At 38.6% G+C, this 14,223-nt stretch overlaps 1 protein-coding gene across 1 annotated transcript in view; it reads right to left on the reverse strand.

Annotated features, from left to right (window-relative positions):
• Positions 1-14,223, reverse strand: part of cntnap2a (contactin associated protein 2a) — a 285,019-nt gene that overhangs the window by 8,968 nt on the left and 261,828 nt on the right. The window contains exons 21-23 of the mRNA XM_029528868.1: positions 11,027-11,260; positions 10,165-10,298; positions 3,704-3,797 (exon numbers count right to left, since the gene is read on the reverse strand). Coding sequence (XP_029384728.1) covers positions 3,704-3,797; positions 10,165-10,298; positions 11,027-11,260 — 462 coding nt within the window. The remainder of the gene's footprint in view (positions 1-3,703; positions 3,798-10,164; positions 10,299-11,026; positions 11,261-14,223) is intronic.

Genomic DNA, 14,223 nt, shown 5'->3' on the forward strand with positions numbered 1-14,223 from the left:
CAGCCTAATCTAAGATCATCATCATTAGATCAGAGTCAAGATGTCTGGTGGCCAGAGGACAGCAGACTTTATCATCGTCAGACATCAGCCTGATACAATGAATGGAATCATTGCCATCATGTTATGCATTGGTCCGTTTTCAAAAACAGAACCCCCCCAAAACATCAGCAGCACGACAGCAATCTCATTAAATGATGGATGAATGCATTGATGGTTATGGGAAAGACACCAAGCGGTGTCTCCTCTTGCTGATGGAGAGAGGTGACTAGCTGGTCCATACCAGGCTGTTTAAACCTGCGGTGTGTTAACCATATGTTCATGTTTCTGGATGACATTCACCTGGGCGGGCAGATTGAAAGTTAATGGATGTTTTAAACAGTAAAATTGGGGCTGTCAGTGTTAATTGCGATCAATAAACAGGTCGCTATGAATGTGTTATTCTTTCACATTAGTCTATTGCTGCTATTTTCCCCTTTAGAGAAGATGTGAACTTGTTGATCATATTTAAGAATGATGATTAATCATCATCAATCACAGCTACCCTGTGACGAATCAGATAAACAGCCCTGTAAAAATACTCAGGGTGCTTGGATGTATATGCACTTGCAACTTTGATAATATGTCTAATACTAATAATCTTTATCCATGGAGAAGTTTTCATTGAATAGTGACAACTATTATCATCACGTGTGAGGGCCAGAGTGTTTGAAATGAAAGAAAGGGCACAAATGAATAGCCAGACTTGATAAAATACCTCTAAACATACACAAGAGCCAAAAACAAAGCCAAATAATTGGCTGTACCCAGAGGGAGCAAGATGTTTGGGAGATGCTGGGGGAATAAGAAAAATACCAGCATGAAGCTGAAGAACATCTCCTTTATGACCAGTCCTCTGGGCTGTAATCGTCTGTCTCTGATAGCACTTTCACATTGGCGCTATTTCTATTACTCTCCCTTTGCCTTTGGCTCTGAATCTACTCCCTTCAAGAGACACACTGACATACAGCCTACGCACATGCACACCGCACACAAACGCGCACACACAGACAAGCAGATTTGCAGCACTGAGAACTGGGTTGGGAGTGTGCCTGCTGCTCTGGCTGATGTATGAGTCATCTCCCCCATCGTCCACTGGGATACAGAGATCTACGGAGGACAGACCCATATGCAACTCATCAACTCACCTACTCACCCACACGCACACAGATACAGGCAAAAAACCACAAAAAAACTAAATAAAATAAAAAAGAAAAGCCCAAACCCACAGGAATATGTTTAAATATGTAAGGATACAAATACTTACACACATACACACACTACACACATTTCATTAAGGATTAGGCTACAGCATTCTCAGCAGCATATAGCACGTACTGATCTATCCCACTGCTATATGATCAATAGCAATTTAGACGATTACCTGGGAGCAAAAACTGTGTATCTCGTGACCCTGAATCTGAGATAGACAGTGACAGCTACAACTGAGGGGAAACCTCCAGAGCAGAAGAGTGAGGATCAAAAACTGCAGTTCCTCAAATGGCCACTTGAAGCTTGTCTGCTTCAGATCAGACACAAACTTATTTGCAGCCGCATACATCCCCCCTTTTTTCACATCCCCATTTCAGACCAAAAGTAGAGGGGATGAATTTTTATTTACATACATTTTTGAATTTTGCTGAAAATATTTGGCATGGTGGTCTCGGTAACCATTTTGTTAATAGACAGTTAAGGGAAGTCAGGCACTGCCAAGATGTTGATGGCAGAACAGCCCTCTCTGAGCTTCAAAACCACTCTTTAGACGTAGGCTCTTTGTTAATAAGACAAGTAAAAATGTGTTAAGATTCAAATTTTAAAGCCCTGGGTACTGACGATAATAAACTGAGCATTAATTATTAACAACTTAAAGCCTTCAAATATTTAACCACATTAAGACATTTCAACTACCCTACACAGATGGACACACTATGGGACAAAGGGTCCTGAGAAAAAAAAAACACCCAGACAGAAGATGCAGAAGGACACCCATGATTATGGTACCACATCATTTATCTCTGTTTATAGTCATTTGACACTTGGTTTGTATCTTTGTGTTCATTGTGCATCTCCTCGTTATTTAAATTCTAATTCTGTGTTTTGCTCTTTGTAGTCCATCTACAAAGCTAAAAAGCCAACTACTTATAACCTCTGGACTCTGGAAGGTGTGGGGCACCAGGGCTGGCCAGTCAGATTCCTCTCAGGTCATCTGCCACCCCTGCGAACAATCAGCAGGCTGAAGTGAAGTGATACAGGAGATGTCGCTGTGATTTGTGTGTGTGTGTGTGTGTGTGTGTGTCTTTGCTGCACCAAACACAGAGTCTCTGTCTCACAGAGAGAATCTGATTACTCAGCCGTCTGACAGCCTCTCTTGTCTCTGTGGTTCCAACACAGAAGTGGAACGGATCTAATGAGACGACCAAAATCCAATGCCTGTTTGTCCGTTGTTCTTGTTGTCTGTGTCTCTGATCACAATATTGACTCATCCTACTATTCTTACTGCAATTATATTTATGTTTAAAAGCACATCATATAACTCTCCTACTCTGGCCACATGCACACATTTATGAAGGTTTTTGCTACAATATAGTCACCTTATACTTGAGTCAGTTGATAGGCTGCATATGAGGCAATGGCTATTTGGCTATCAGCAAAGCAGCTATGCTGCGCAAAGCATTTATCCATCTGAGCAAAGATGGATGACTGTTTAGTGCATATACATGTATACCCAGGGGGCTTTGTGCTGCGTATGATGTGTATGACGTTCAGACTGCTAAGTGAAATCAGCCATTACTTTAACCTTCCTAATTCTTGTAGCAGGTAGGGACAAAAGAGATAAGAGGAGAGAAAGGTAAAAAAGAGCAAGTTGCAATTTAATGGGGTCCATGTTTCAGAGGTACATGATAAGTAATGAAAGAAGCCAGTAAATCCAGCTAAACTCCAGCCATAAACTACAGGTGCCACTTAGAAGAAGCTAAATTGGTTAAGGTAATTGGCTATTGATAATTATGGCAATTAGGTTAAACAATTACAAGAATTTTTGTTATTTCTTAATTCTTACAAACTTAAAATTCCAATCAGAACAAATGATAATACACAACATTGTTAATGTATTCAGTTTCAGCACTGTAATGCCAGTTTTTACTTTGAGTATTGCGTCTTTAGTGGCTGACTGACATCAGAGAGTTTGGTCTAACAGTCCAAATACTGAATTCAGTGCTCAGTGACCAAAATATGAAAGATATTTTAGTATAAATGATAAAATGTTTCCATCCTTGCATTGTATTTGTCAGGCTTCATGGCCTTACCTTAGAGCCATCCATAACTTAGTGATGGAGCTAAATGCAGCTGGGATTAGTTTCTGCACCAATAACCTTGAGAAACACTCTGCCACTCTCTAGTGGACAATGTGTAATTACTGGCTCTTATGAATTTATTATCTACACCTGAGGCATTTTTAACTATTAATCTATATTAAAGTGTATATTTATGTTAAAAGGATTTCAAAGGAGATTCTATTAATTTTTACAATGATTAATAGAACTGTCTGATGAATATACAGTTGAGGGAATAATCTGTATATTATATGATGGTTTATGTGTACACTTTGACATTTTGTGCAATGTCAGCAGTTGTCAGCAGAAAAGGATCAGTGAAGTGACATACTTACCATAGACTTTGCCCAAGAACAGAGTCTTGACCAGGTTGAACTGTGTGTCTGAGGCATCTGGGAGGGTATAGCTGACTGGTGGGTAGTGATCCAACTGAAGAAGGAGAAACAATCTGTTACAATCTGTATGTAAAAATGAGTTAGACACTAAAACCAATGACAACTGCACAAAAAACCCAGACTCAGATCCGCATCAGCACATTATGCGGTGTACACATGATGATGAAGGGAAAAAATACAGGTTAGAGGGTTAGAAAGCTGGAAGCTCAATGGCTCCCTCTTGTGGTTTCTATGCACAGAACGCTCCAAAGAATGGCTCTGGTAAAATGCCATCATTTTACTCCCACGAATCATTCTCGGACAGCACGGCAGCATACTGGTTAGCACTGTTGTCTCACAATGAGACAGTTGGGGGTTCAGTTCCAGGCCTGGGAATACAACCTACAATTTAATGCATAAATAAAAATAATAATAACAAAAAAAAATAATGCCATTCAGGTTGTCACTGATCCCTCTCCACAAAATTTGAGAAAATGCATGAAAATCCTTGTACTAAGTGTTTATCAAGTCTCCCCGTTAAAAATACCAAACACTAGATAGGAGAACGAGCACACTTGACCCCAAAAACCCTTATTTTGCATTTGTTTTTTGTCATTCTTGTTTCATGAATAATTTACAGCTTGATGCGATTAAAACATGATCCGCCACGCTGATTGTTTAAACAAACAGCTCTTCACCGGGACAGTTGATTAATGATCACACATTAATCAACAATTTGCAATTCCCGAAGTCTTTTACATAGAACCCAAAACAGAAAAAAGCAGAAGCATGTTTATAAAGAACCTCAGTGGAGGTTTTTGTGAGAAGAGAGGGTGATGGAGGCAGGGAATACATGACTTTAATAACCCTGCAACATAATTAAGTTGTTATTGCTGTTTCACTGAAGTTTCTAATTAGCGTGAAGGCTGCAGTCGGCGCGACTGAGGAGAAGTGTTTCAACTGCACAAATTGGTTTTCTGTGTGTTCCAAAAATAAAAGATCTTCCTTCCTCTCCTCTCTGCACACAAGAGAACTGTATCTCGACAAACACCAGTCTGCACAAAGGAGGTTGAGTGAGAACAATGACTTTTGAGTGTTATACTGGAAATATGTGGCACTGATGTATAGAAATTGCTGCCATGGCCTGTTACCTGGGAGCAGAACTGGCCTGTCACAAAAGGGCTGAGATCTAGTTGTGTGTGTGTGTGTGTGTGTGTGTGTGCGGTAGTTGTTCTTGTCCTATACGGAAAATTTTCTTGACCTTTACCGCACCAGAGAATTTTCTCCCTCTTTTTCTCAATGCACATGCAAAATTCAAACACACACAGATACAGCATATCGTAATTTGATTCATTCCAAAAGCCTGGTCTCAGTGGAGCATTGTGTGGGTTTTGTTTTCCATAGTGACTGGAGGGTGGGATAACAGCAAACAATTAAATTGCGCTCAGCTTATTTACTTTTATCTGAGAAAACAAATTGGCTGCACTGCCATGGAGAGTGGTCTGAGTCTCGAAACCTTACAAAAAGGTCCTCAGAGGCAGAAAGCTAAGGGAAAAAACCTCATTTTACCAAACTTTGTCAATTACAACTGCAATTATTGGGATCCTTTCCCTCAACACTGAGCCATTTAGACAATACAATTTTCTCCTCAAAGCACTATTGGTGCCTCTTATGCAACATAAAACTTACATAAGCAAAGTAATCAGGGGTTAGATAAAGGGAAACTTAACAATGGGTGAAATCTATTTCACTGACTATGTGCTCAGAAATAATCTAATTTAGTCAATGTGCTGTATATATACACGACACTGAGAACTTTTTACTTTAGTGGTGCCTCTGTTCCCTTAATGATATCTAGAGAGCAGATAAGTGCTTATCAAATGCTAATTTCCTTTGTTCACTTGAATAAGTAGTTTAACATTATTATGAAGTGAATAACTGAATGATTGTCTTGTCCCAATGGTCAACCTTTCACTCTACTAATGCCAACCACAGAAACAACTGTAAGAGGATGAAGAGAGGAGCGATCTCTGATGCCTGAGGGGACTCCTCACTTTCATCTCTCAACTCTCCCAGTATGTGAGAGGTTGGAAGAAAGCAAAAGTCATAGAGAGAAAGATGGGAACTTATTTTTATCTTGCTCTAGTATGCCTTTGATAGCGGATTTTCCTGATGAGACACTTATACACTGCACTGCTTAAAAATCAAATACTTGCATCTTCCACTTGGTATGTGTGCACACGGATATCAGTAGATTTTTTGTGCATATGTAAATTCACGCCTTTAGGAAAACAAAAAAGCACAAAACAAATATGTTATGTTTTGTAAGCCTACTTTTTTAATCTAAAGACAACTCTTGTTTTTTTTTAACCTCTGACTCTTATTCCGTCTTACTCTTTTGTTCTCCGTTTCACATTACTTGATGGCTATTTGTCTCCTCACTTGTTCTCTGCCATGTCCTTAAACAGTCTGCTTGCCTAAATGCCTGTAAGATTTGTAGCCTGATAGCAGAGAAGTGAGACCTTTGCAGCCTCAGGTAACTACTCAACTCTCTTTTACCCAGGAAATTGAATTTAATCCACGGGCGAGCTGAATTTTATTACATTTGACTCATATTGCTGCCTCTCACTAATGTTATTTTGCAGATAAAAGCAGCTGCAACAACGATGAACATGTATGCGAAAATAATAATGGGGTGGTTAAATTACAAATGCTATTGGGAGGTTATAATAAAAAAATTAATTTAAGCCTTGGTACATCATGCAATGATTTCCAATCCAATTTCAAATAAAGTGAAACATACAGTTTCAGATAACTCCTTTTATGTATTTAAAATACATTCACCATTCAGGTTAAGTTCTGCAAATTTTATAAGACTTTGTAAATGCTTTTATAATTAAGCTTCATAGCTAATGCTCACATTGTAGAAAAGGTCTGGTAAACCATGCAGATGTTTTAGAATTACTCTTTAAACCTATATTATTCTGTTGGCTACATGGAGGCAGCGGAAAAACAAGATGAAAAATATAATCAAGTTAAGTTAAGCTAGTTAAGTTAGTTAAGTTAATATGTTGGGTTAGGGTTAGGGTTAGGGACAACATGTTGGATAATAAGCCATGTTAGTGGTAATGTGCAGTATGTCAGGGCAGTATCAGTCCTCGCTCATCAAACATACTGCTGGTCAGAGCCTGTTGGCCTTGACTTGCTGTGTTTACCTGCGCCCTGTCTTTGCTGTTGTTTTGAAGTCACAGCTGTGTGAAGCTTTCCTTATCAAACCACCCACCCTGGGCCAGCTACCCTCATTTTGATACCACTTCTTAATGATTTTTTTTTTTTTTTTGGTAAATTTCATCAGAACAAATAGGAAATCACAATATACATCATTATACACAATCAAGTTTTGTTTCAGTTACATTTTTGAAATTGGTCTCAATGTACACTTATATGTTTGTGTGTGTGTAATGTTAGCACATTATTAGACCTCAGTGCTAACTAAATGTGTAATTTATGTTTATCTCTTCACTTGGACTTCAATGTTCACTGTCCTGCGAGATTTGTTTTTAAGCCTTCATCAACTCTGAAAGTATATACTTTGTCCCTTTACTGTTTGGTATTGGGTAGGCAGTGTAGAGTGTGTCACTTGAGAATGTGTGTCAACATCAGGTCAAACATAATGCCATTGCTGTGCTACAAACATATTAAGTAATAATGAGCTGTGACCTCCAAGAGGGCTTGAATGGACTGGTTCTGCTTTGGACTGATGGAAAAGACTGAACATGCTACAGAACTGTCAACATTATAAAACTTCCCTGAACAGTGTAATCACTATTATCTTTGTACTTTGGATCTTGCATGTGACTGTTCATCTTATGACAAAAGTGAATAAATTCCATTGCCAGTGATTATGACTTCTTGAATAGAATGAAAATCAGTGTACACAGTGACATTTTTTGTAGCACGGTTAAGTTGTTTGTAGTATGCTGCTTTTATTGAAAACTCATGAAATTGCATCAACATAAAATATTGTTTGATAATTGTTGTGTATGCAATATCTGCAGGCACTTGTATAACATTTGTTGGGGCTGCAAACACTGCTGATGCTTGCTCAGCATTTCTGTCTTTCAGTTGTTGTTGTTGTCCAAAGCAGAACTTATCCTTTTTCCTGTGTCTCATTAGTGGGATTGCTGTCAAGGTAAAAGTCTCAAATTAATAAACTATTACAAAAAAGCCCTCAGGGATGAGAAAGAAGGCAGACGATGGGAGGTGTGAGGAGAAGTAGGGTGGACAGATGAATTTGAATAATGTTGACTTTGCAGTGAAGCAATGTGAAGCCTTTGTAGTGAGTTGACCTGACAAAATCTCATTCGTGCGTGCATGTCTGTTGGTATGCATGTCCACATCTGTTTATGGGTGGATATTATGTGCATGTTTGTACCTCGAAAAAACCCTGAGGCAGTCAAACAACATGAAAAGGTTTTACTCATCAAAGTTATCTTCGTTAGCACACCTTCAGGCTCTACTTTTCATGCCCTATCTAAAAATCTCATCTATTTTCTCTGTCTCCCCTCCCACACAGTTTCCTGACTGATTTCTTTTATTCTAAAAGCCAAACTAACATATGACATCCATCAGTGTTCTTCTTAATTTTCCCAACAGTCTCTAATGTTGAAATGCTGTGCGTATCATTGTGTGGAAAAAGAAATTCAGAGATTGTTCTAAGAGTACAGCCTGGGGTTGTGGGGAGTGGTAAACTTCAGATATGCTGTCCACTGGGCTTAATGTCGATATCTCCATTATAGACATAACTAAACTGCAATCAAGTATGTGTGTAAGTGATGAGCAAAGACTTGCAGTTGCTCCAATCACTCTCTGTGCCAGTAAAAAGGGATGTGTTGCGTTCAAGTGCTCCCAGGGGAGTGATTACCAGTTGCAGGTTGTGATTTGCTCAGAAAATGAGAGTGATTTCCATTGGATGTTTCAGTTAAATTTCTCCCTGTCAGAATTTTTCACTGAACTGTGTGAATGCAGGTAATGAGATTTCAGTATGGATGAGATTATCACTCCATGTACATTAGGTGAGAGAGAGCAAAAGACCTACGGTATGTAGAAGAGAGCGTGCAATGACTATTTGGTTTCCAAGAGTAGAGCAAATTACTCTGGCCAACATCATATTTTACCTTAATGAAAGCACCAGGAAAGAGGCTGTAATGGACTTTTGATTATCATTTGAGAGAGTCAAATTTTGATCACATAACCAAGTACATGCAGTTCATGTAATGTCCAACTCTAACCCATTCTTCATACACAGAAAATAGGAAGCAATGATATTTTTATTGTGAGTTATTTTAAATGCAGATTTTTTGGGTTTGTGTTGCTGAAACACTGTGCTGTCTTATTTATATCAAAGCGAATTACCTTAACAATCGTTTGTATTCTTTTTTTTACAGGTAATTGAAATGTAATTGTACTCAATTTTTCTCTGCAGAAATTCTTAACATGAAGACCTGGGCTAAAATGATTGTACGTGATTATGGATTAAATTTGATGAGGATATGATGAATGATACCAACATAAGTAACAGAACTCAGAGTCCAATGCAGAATGTTGGCTCTGGTTAATACTATTCATCCATTTAAGTGGGCTCTTTACAAATAAGTATGTAATTGATTTAATCTGAGAATGTGTTTCCTTCATAATCAAAATCAAAAATGAAAAGTTAGGGATCCATGTGCAGAGCAAAGATGGCTTTTCACAAATCAATTCTTTGGTTATCATTATAGAGGGCAAGGCAGTACTCAGAAAAGCACAAACTGCTCATGCAAAGTCAAATTTATTCTGAAGCAACCAATAACTATGTTTTATTGGCTGGTTGCATCCACTTAGAGTCCTCAGTCCTTACAGCCTGCAGTGAAATTTGGGCATTTTAGCCCAAAACAAAGCATATCGTAGCTGAATCATAGATGAATTCTCTCAAAATCCTTGACAGGTACTGACTGAGCCTTGGCTGTATTGATCTGCAGTAAGCTGTTTAGCTGCACAAAAATCAAGAGCACACAATCGCACACAGACAGACAAGTATTTACAAACAAACACACTGTCATGCACAGGCACATACACAAACATGCACACACTTACATGCTAACACTAGTAACACTGTGCTTTCCTACAAAACACACAGATCGATCAATTCTCTCTGTTGCTGCACTTAGGCTGTCTACTGGAAGTGGATAAACAGTGGCACACAACAGAACAGGACAGGCACTCCCCTCTGAGTTACTGCAAACCATTTGTGCTCATGTGATTGCGTGCTTGTGAATGAGAATGTGCATGTGATACTTTTCACACTTTGGTGTAAGCACTAACTAAAAGCCTGAAATTTGTGTTGCGCCATACTCAGAAATGTCTGTGTGTGTTGTTTATACCTGGATGGTGATGCTTCTGTTGACACGGGACATATTGATGCTGTGGGGCTGTCCATTGGCCAGGTTACGCTGGTCTACATCAATAGTAAATGGATCCCTCAGGCCTCCGAGGTTATACCGCACTTGCATTGAACCTGAAGCCAGGATGGTTTGGTGTGGTTGCATTAAATGCCAACAACTTATAGAAAATTATTAACCATGAGCGCTCGTCAGTAAATACCTAAATAAATAAAATTAAATATCTAGATATCTGTTGATGTTGATGTGGCTCAAAGAACATGACTGTTGACAGGTCCATGGTGATGTATAAGAAATTGATGACAGAGATAGTTTTAATTAATTTTAATCGATAGAATTATAATTGTTTCTCTCCCAAAAGGGCATTTATTGAACTAAACACTCAAGCCTGAAGTACAGCTTCCTTTTTAAAGTGATTGTAAAGAAGGGCAAGGGAGGAGGGGGGGCAAACTACGAATGATTCAGATGACCCACAGCTTGACACAGGGATTATATATTTACTGCATTTGCTGTGTTAGCAGGAGGATCAAGAATTTCTAGCAGCACCCCTGAGCAATGTGAGTATTTTGTGGCTTTATTTGTCCACATCAATTGCTGAAACGCTAGATGGCACTGCCAAATTTTTATTACTGCTATTTTATCAAAGCACTTCGCTGCCTGTCAGCTGCTTACTGTGAGGCTGCTAACTGAAGAGGATTTTTGTAGATTATGCAACTTTGTAAAGTGTCTTCAAAGGACAGCCTTTAAGAATACACTTTGCAGCACTAACATGCATTACTCCAAGCAGACCTTTTATTTGTGATTATCCACAAACTGCTTGTCTGTGTGTGTGTGTGGATCGTACCATTCTGCCTTAACACTACAGCTAGGTAGTCCTGCGTCCTGGAGCTGACATACATCAGTATAGCTGGAGCACTGGATGTGCTGAAACTGAAAGCTACTTCTTCCTTTGTCAGATTCACTTCATGTGGCATGAGCTGGTGCGTCGTAATCTTCATGTCTCTACTGGCTCCTGCAACTGCTTCAGGCATGATGTTGTACTTGATCAATGTTCCTGCCTCAAAGAAGCCTCCGACATCTGGGTGAGATAACAGAAGAAATAAGAAAAATGTGAAGCACACCAAAAACATAAACTGGTGAGAGAAAACAGAAAGGAAAGAAAGAAAAAAGAAAGAAAGAAAGAAAGAAAGAAAGAAAGGCATCTTCCATTAAGAGGAAGCTACAGTGAAGTGCTCAAAATTCACACATGCCAAGACACAACAGGGTAGATATATTATATGGCCAGAGAGAAATAAGCACACACATAAATATGGCTGTGTTCAGGGGGTGTAGTAAAGTGGGTGTTAAATTGCTGTGATCCTGCATTTGAAACCAAACAATACATTGTTTACCAGTACATTAACAGACCTAATGGCATATTTCAGCCATTCCAGGATACTTATCGATTCTTGCAAAGTGTTGATAAGAAGGGATTTTAGTTTTTCTATACTTCTGTTATGCACCATTGTTTGGGTTTATATGTGTGTATGTGCTTGCTTGCACAATGTTGTGTTACAAATGAAATAAAAGGCACAATATGCGTGAAATTAAAGAGAATAGTTACAGGGAAAGCAGAGAGCCCTGGGTTGTGTGTGTGTGTGTGTGTGTGTAAATGCCAAGGAATATGCCTTGACATGTTTGCCTTTCCCCAGCGGCAGCAGGGAAAATATATATCTACACCACTTACGAGGGTAGAATACTAAGTGAGCACATTTATGCATCTTATTTTAAGGCTTCACTTCTCCCATCGACTCCCACCGGACACAGTACAATAAATACTTCAAGCTACATTAGTTAAATTTAATAGATTCCCTATTACTAGAAAATGGACAAGTTCGAGATGGGTATTGGTGTATAGGCAAATCTTTACCTCCATTCAGCAACCGCACAATTTTATCCTCCATTCTGCTGTAAACTGATGTAGTTTCAAGCTTTGGGAGTCTGGAGAGACCCATTTCTGCAATTGTTCTGTGTTAACCATGCAGAGAACGCGTGAAGCTGGTTGTTAGGTGTCTGTTGAGATTCATGCAGCTGAGTATTAACTAAATCGGACTTAAATTCAACAAAGTGCAGTATCTCTCCAAGGGCAGCAACATACTTCACTGCATTCTTTAAATTTATTACAAAACAGCATTTGAATACACAAATAATATGACACATTTCAATGTAGATTAGCATGGATGTCCAGCTAGACCCCTAGAAACATAGAACTGTAAAAACACACAACGAGAAAAGAAAAAGTCAATCATGTACGTAAGAATGAACGGGATATACCTGATGCTTAAGAACTTAGCTAAATTGCCTGTGTCATTTTTGGAAAAACACATTAAATTAATGTTAAATTAAATTCAATTAAATTAAATTTTAAATAATTTGAAGTGCCATAATAGTCAGGTCAGACCATCAATGCAGCTGTGTCACTCTTTACTTGTGTCATATAAGCAAGCAAATGTTAGCTTTGCTTGGTCCAGTTACCTAACTCAAAAAAAAAAAAAAAAAAATTTAAAAATCCTAAATTTAACAGTACATCCAATAGTAACAGTAACAATTTATATATTTAAAGAGGCCTTGGCCTTTCTAAGCTCTTTACTGAAGAGTTCAATACTCTGTGTTAATTTATGCAAACTGTAGATTATGAGGCCCCTTTATGTGACCTCTGTCAGCGTTCTCGGTCCTGCTGAGATTAAAAGGAGAAACTCTTACGAACTGCATGGAGCCTCAACAACACACACACACACACAATTGTCCAAAAGTATAAGAGAATAATAATAATAATAATAATAATAAAAAAATCAAAAACAGTGCCTGCCCCAGGCACTTGCACTGTTTACTTGTCAGTGTGTGAAAATGTTTTGGAAAGGGAATTCTGTAAGCGTTCAAACAACTTCAGTTAGTCAGTGAACTTTTTTTGCATATGTGTGTCCATATATGTATTTACATGTGAACGCTGGCACAAAAGGAGAAGAATGAGACCGTATGATAATAATAATACTAATAATACAGTATGGTCCCCTGAGCACTGTGTAAATATGGATACAGTGGAAATGCACTATGCAATTATGGCTGGCTTCATGCATTTTTCACTCACTGGGAGGATGGGGAGAGAGTCAGGAGAGAAATAAAACTGAGAACAGAAGAGGCAGAAAGAGATGGAAATTTTGAGGGGAAAGAGACAAAGATGGGAGGAAGAGCAGGGGAATAAATGAGAAAAAAGGATGAAAGTGGAGGAGAAGAGGGGGAGTACAATGGGAGGGAAAAACCACAGAGACATATTCCAGAGAGGAGAGAGTAGAAATGAGTAAAAATTAGTAAAAATGGAGACAATAAAAAAAAAAAAAAAAAAAAAAAACAGAGAATAGAAGATAGTGGATTAGTGGGTAGTGAATAGTTGTGAATTCAGAGATGGAGTAAGGAAAATGGATGGGAAGAACAGAAAAAAACTGTTGGAAAGTGACAGAAGAGGAGAAGAACCAAACAAAGGAGACAACAAAGAATGAAAAAAAATTGTTGAAAAAGCAGCAGAATTGCACAAAGACCATGAAGAAGATGAAGGGATGAAATTGAGATAAGAGGAAAAGAAGACAGAATGTGAGAGCACAAAAAAGTCACAAGTGAAGAGTGAGGGCACAAGGAGGAGAGAAAGGCAAACAAAAAGGAAGAGAGATGGAAGCAGAGCAAAAAGGAAGGAAAAAAACATCACGTGCCATGCACGAAAACAAACAGACACAAGAGTGTGCTCTCTCCCTTTGTTTGTTTCTCTATTTCTGACATATACAGAGACAGACGCATGAACACACAAACACACACACACGCACACAGACAGTAATCTCTATTCTCTAAATCCTGAAATGTCTGATTGGTTATGACAGAATTCAGAGGAGGTCTTTTCATGTCCTACACTAGCATATCACCACACACTGTCATCTTCTTCCACACCACACACACACTCTGCTTTTCTGTCATCTTGTCACCCCCCTGCCAAGTGCACAGGGAAAAAACACT

The sequence above is a fragment of the Echeneis naucrates genome, chromosome 20 (genome assembly GCF_900963305.1).
Source record: "Echeneis naucrates chromosome 20, fEcheNa1.1, whole genome shotgun sequence".
Lineage (NCBI taxonomy): Eukaryota > Metazoa > Chordata > Actinopteri > Carangiformes > Echeneidae > Echeneis > Echeneis naucrates.